We start from the raw sequence: 3,993 nt of genomic DNA, 5'->3' as shown, positions 1-3,993 counted from the left end.
TTGCTTGCTGAAAGTGAGGAGGACTTAAAGTGCTTGCTGCAGAAGACCTAAAATTGTAGCCTTTATATAGATTGCATCTCAATGTCAAGAAAACAAAAATTTTAACCATTGGACTAATAGGCAGTATATGATAGATAAAGACTGAAACTGTCAACAACTTCATCTTATTTGGATCCACAATCAATACAGTTGATACCAGCAGTTAGGAGATGTATTGGATTGGAAAAGTCTGTAGTCAGACATACCTCCAAATTATTGAAGAAAAGTGATATCAGTTTGAGGACTAAGGTACTCCTGATTCAGACCATAGTCTTTTCAATCAATTGCTATGCATCTAAGAGCTGGACAATGAATGGCATAAGGGTTGTTGCCTTTGAGCTGTGGTACTGGGGAGGAGTGCTGAATATCCCATGGACTGTGTCTTGAAGAAGGTGCAACCAGAATGCTCCTTGGAGGCAAAAATGATGACTTTGTCACATATACTTTGGGCATGTTGCTAGGAAAGGCTATTCCTTGGACAGAGACATCATGCTTGGAAAAGTGGAGGAATAGTGAAAGGGAAGAAGACCCTCAACCAGATGGATTTACACAATGACTGTAGCAATGGGCTTGAGTATGTCAGAGATTCTGAGAATGACACAGGATAGGATGGGGCTCAGGTCTGCTGTTTATAGGGCCCCTGTAAGTTGTTCTTGACTTGATGGCACCCAACAATAATAACATGGTTTAGAATATCCGTAATTATTTTTTGATCAGTTTAAAGAATTAGTTGCATTAAAAGAAAATTCAAAGAAATGAAAATGTAGGTTGGGAAGAGGACACACAAATAACAAGTATAGACTTTCTTGAAATGAACGATGATCAGCATCATCAACGAGCAGTTCACCTTTTATTACTTCTTACCTTCTTAATTTCCTGTTGTAGCATTCCAACTTCATTTTCAAGCTGTTCAATTCTCTGATCTCGTATAGATACTTCTTCATCTAAAAGATCCTTGACTTGGCGAAGCTTGGCTTTTTCATGGTGATGTTTCTTATGATACTTTCTATAAAAAAGAAATCTGTACAGTCATACTTGGACCCAGTTAATATTTATGCATTTCCTCAAATTGTATCTTTCTTAGGTTTCTTCTTGAATAAGTCAAGAGTTTGACATGAGATATGGATATTTGTCCTGCCTCATATTGTGCCAATATGGCCTGGATCAGGCTCACCTTAATCTCTAGTCTGACATCTTTGCACTTCAGCACTCTGGAGAGGTCTCTGACAGCAGACTTTCCTAATCTAATGAATTTTTTTAGTTCCTGTATGCTGGTTCGAAGAGTGCTCCAAGGTGCTCCTGGTCCAGGCCATGGTCTTTGCAATTACGTGCTATGCATCAGAAAGCTGGACAATGAATAAGGATGACAGAAGAACTGATGCCTTAGAGTTGTGGTGCTGGAGGAGAGTATTGAACATATTGTGGACTGCCAACAGAACAAACAGGTCTGTCCTCGAGAGGGTAAAACCCATTTGCTCTCTAGAGGCAAGGATTTTGAACCTCCATCTCACATCCTTTGGGTATGGTGGCAGGAGGGAGCAGTCCTTGGAGAAGGACATTGTGCTTGGAAGGGTGGAGGGACAACACAGGAGAGGAAGATCCTGGATGAGTTAAATTGACCCAGTGACTGGGGTAATAGGAACAGATGTGTCAGAGACAGTGAGACTGGCTCAGGAGAGGACAGAATTCAGAGCCGTTGTTTATAGGGTCGCTATGGGCTATAGTGAACCTGATGGCACATAACAACAACGTTATCCTAATAAGGGATCTCTGGTGGCCTAGTGGGTAGGTAATTGCTGTGGCAGCTCAATGGTGGATGGTTCAAATCCATCAGCTGCTCCGAGGGAAGAAGATGAACAATCTCCTCTCATGTGATTTTCAGCTGGAATGTCAGGTCAGAGTCAACTCCAACTCTACAGTAAGGATTTTTTTTTAATTAATTTTTAAAAAATTTTATACTGGTTTACTTGCAGAGTTCACATACATTGTTTTTCACACATGGTAATGATTTTTAACTTTGATTCTCCTAACGTTTGATAGCCAGGTTTCTCCCTATGATGTTACCCATAGTTTGAAGCATATATTGATACAATACATCTAGTAAGATCCAGAGCTGTCTTTTGCCATGGCTGGTTGCCAAGTAAGCATACCTATCATTGTGGTCTAAAGTTCTGTTGGTTAATTTGCTCAAAAAACACAGGAATTCTCCAAGTTTATTTTTTAACTAGTTAACACTATGATACAGTACAATATTCATTATTAGGAACAAGGGCTAGTTTAAGGTCAGATTTTTCCCCTTATCATTTTGAATTCATAAAGGATAAGTATTTGTTCCTTTAAAACCATAGGTGAGAAAACATGTGAAAAGTAAGTGTTCTCTGTAAAAGTTGGCAGGAATCTCTTGTGGTGTGGTCTGTAAGGGAGCTGTGCTGCTGACCCAAGGTCCATGCCTCTCTGGTAGTTCAAACCCACTAATGGCTCCATTAAGGGAGCTCTGGAGGCCTAGTGGCACTGTAATCCCAAAGGTTTGCAGTTCAAGTCCACCAGCTGCTCTATAAGAGAGTGGGAAATTTCCTCCTGCAATCTCTTCTGTGTGATTACTGTCTCTGAAAACCTGCTTGGGTGTCAGCAATGGGTTGGTTCAGACCCCACGATACACACCCACAACAGCAATGGTTCTGCGGGAGGAGGAGAAGCTATCTCTTCCCAGGAAAGCTATTTAATAGAGAGTTAGCTATAAGCCAGTTCCAACTCAATGACAATGAGTTTTTTAAAGGAATAAAAACTAGTACTGAGATAAATTATTTTTATTGCTACTAAGCACTGATGAGTTGGATCAAACTCATAAGAGGCACTTTGCACAACAGAAAAAAACAATGTTTCACTGCTGTTCACAAGGGTTTCCCTGGGCAAGTTTTTCAGAAGTTAGATCATCAGGTCCTTCTTCTGAACCTGTCTTAGTCCAGAAGTTCGACTGAACCCTGCTCACCACAAGGGACCTTGCCAGTATTTGAAATACTCATAGCATGGCTTTCAGTATCACACAGCAACACGAATTACCAGGCACAACAAGCTTAGAGAGGAATGGCAGATCAGAAGAATGAAAACAAAACCAAAAAACTAAGAACGTCAAAAATGTCTCTACTGCTCTTCCCCAAAGCTGTAGTCTTCAACCTTGGAAGCACAGTTAGAATCTCGAGGGAAAGCTTTTAGAGAAATATTGACCACTGGGTTCAATCCTTACAGAGTATGATTTCATTAACCTCTGGTTGGACCAGGGTTAAGATCTACTGCCCAAAAGTATGAACAGATCCCTTGAGAATATATTGAGCCTCATTAGCTGTGACAGTTAAGGTTGTGTGTTAACGTGACTGCTTATGATTTTCTAGATGAGCAGTTATGATGTAGTCATTCTCTTGATGCCATTTGAAGTAATGTAATAATTTTCTTGATGGGATATGCTTATGAGCAGCTAATAGGCTTAAGGGGAGTTTCACTGAGGATGTAACGTGCATTGACTGTATAAAGAAATCTGGCAAAGGATGCTTGATTTTGCTCAATCTGGATTCTGCATCCGGCTCCTTAAGTCTTTGGCTCTTCATACTTGAAATAGTGACCTGCCTTACTAGCTGATCTTGGATTCACCAGTCTCCACAGCTACACAACTTAAGAGAGACCCTCTCCTAATGTTTGAACAATTGACCTGGGACTTGTCAGCTTCTGTAAGCATTTGGAAATAACTGAAAAGACTATGGCTTGGATCAGGCACATCTTGGGCTTTAAACGGATATTGTTGCTCTTTGTCACTGTGGAGAGGTCCTTGACAACAGATTTTCCCAATGCAGCACATCTTTGATTTTTTGATTGGTATCACCATTTTTCAGCTCACAGATGCTGCCCTGGATGTGCTCACCAAGTTGTGCCAAGAAATCTGGAGAACAACCACTTGGCCAA

At 40.6% G+C, this 3,993-nt stretch overlaps 1 protein-coding gene across 1 annotated transcript in view; it reads right to left on the bottom strand.

Moving 5' to 3' along the window:
• The window catches only part of LOC102868225 (coiled-coil domain-containing protein 30-like), a 102,645-nt gene that overhangs the window by 25,269 nt on the left and 73,383 nt on the right, over positions 1-3,993 (bottom strand). Inside the window, exon 10 of the mRNA XM_006886605.1 lies at positions 904-1,045. Within this exon, the coding sequence (XP_006886667.1) occupies positions 904-1,045 (142 nt within the window). The remainder of the gene's footprint in view (positions 1-903; positions 1,046-3,993) is intronic.

This window comes from Elephantulus edwardii, unplaced genomic scaffold (assembly GCF_000299155.1).
Source record: "Elephantulus edwardii isolate Elephantulus edwardi_28Jun2011 unplaced genomic scaffold, EleEdw1.0 scaffold00049, whole genome shotgun sequence".
NCBI classification, from domain to species: domain Eukaryota; kingdom Metazoa; phylum Chordata; class Mammalia; order Macroscelidea; family Macroscelididae; genus Elephantulus; species Elephantulus edwardii.
The sequence above is the reverse complement of the archived record's forward strand: the minus strand, read 5'-3'. Positions and strand labels throughout refer to the sequence as shown.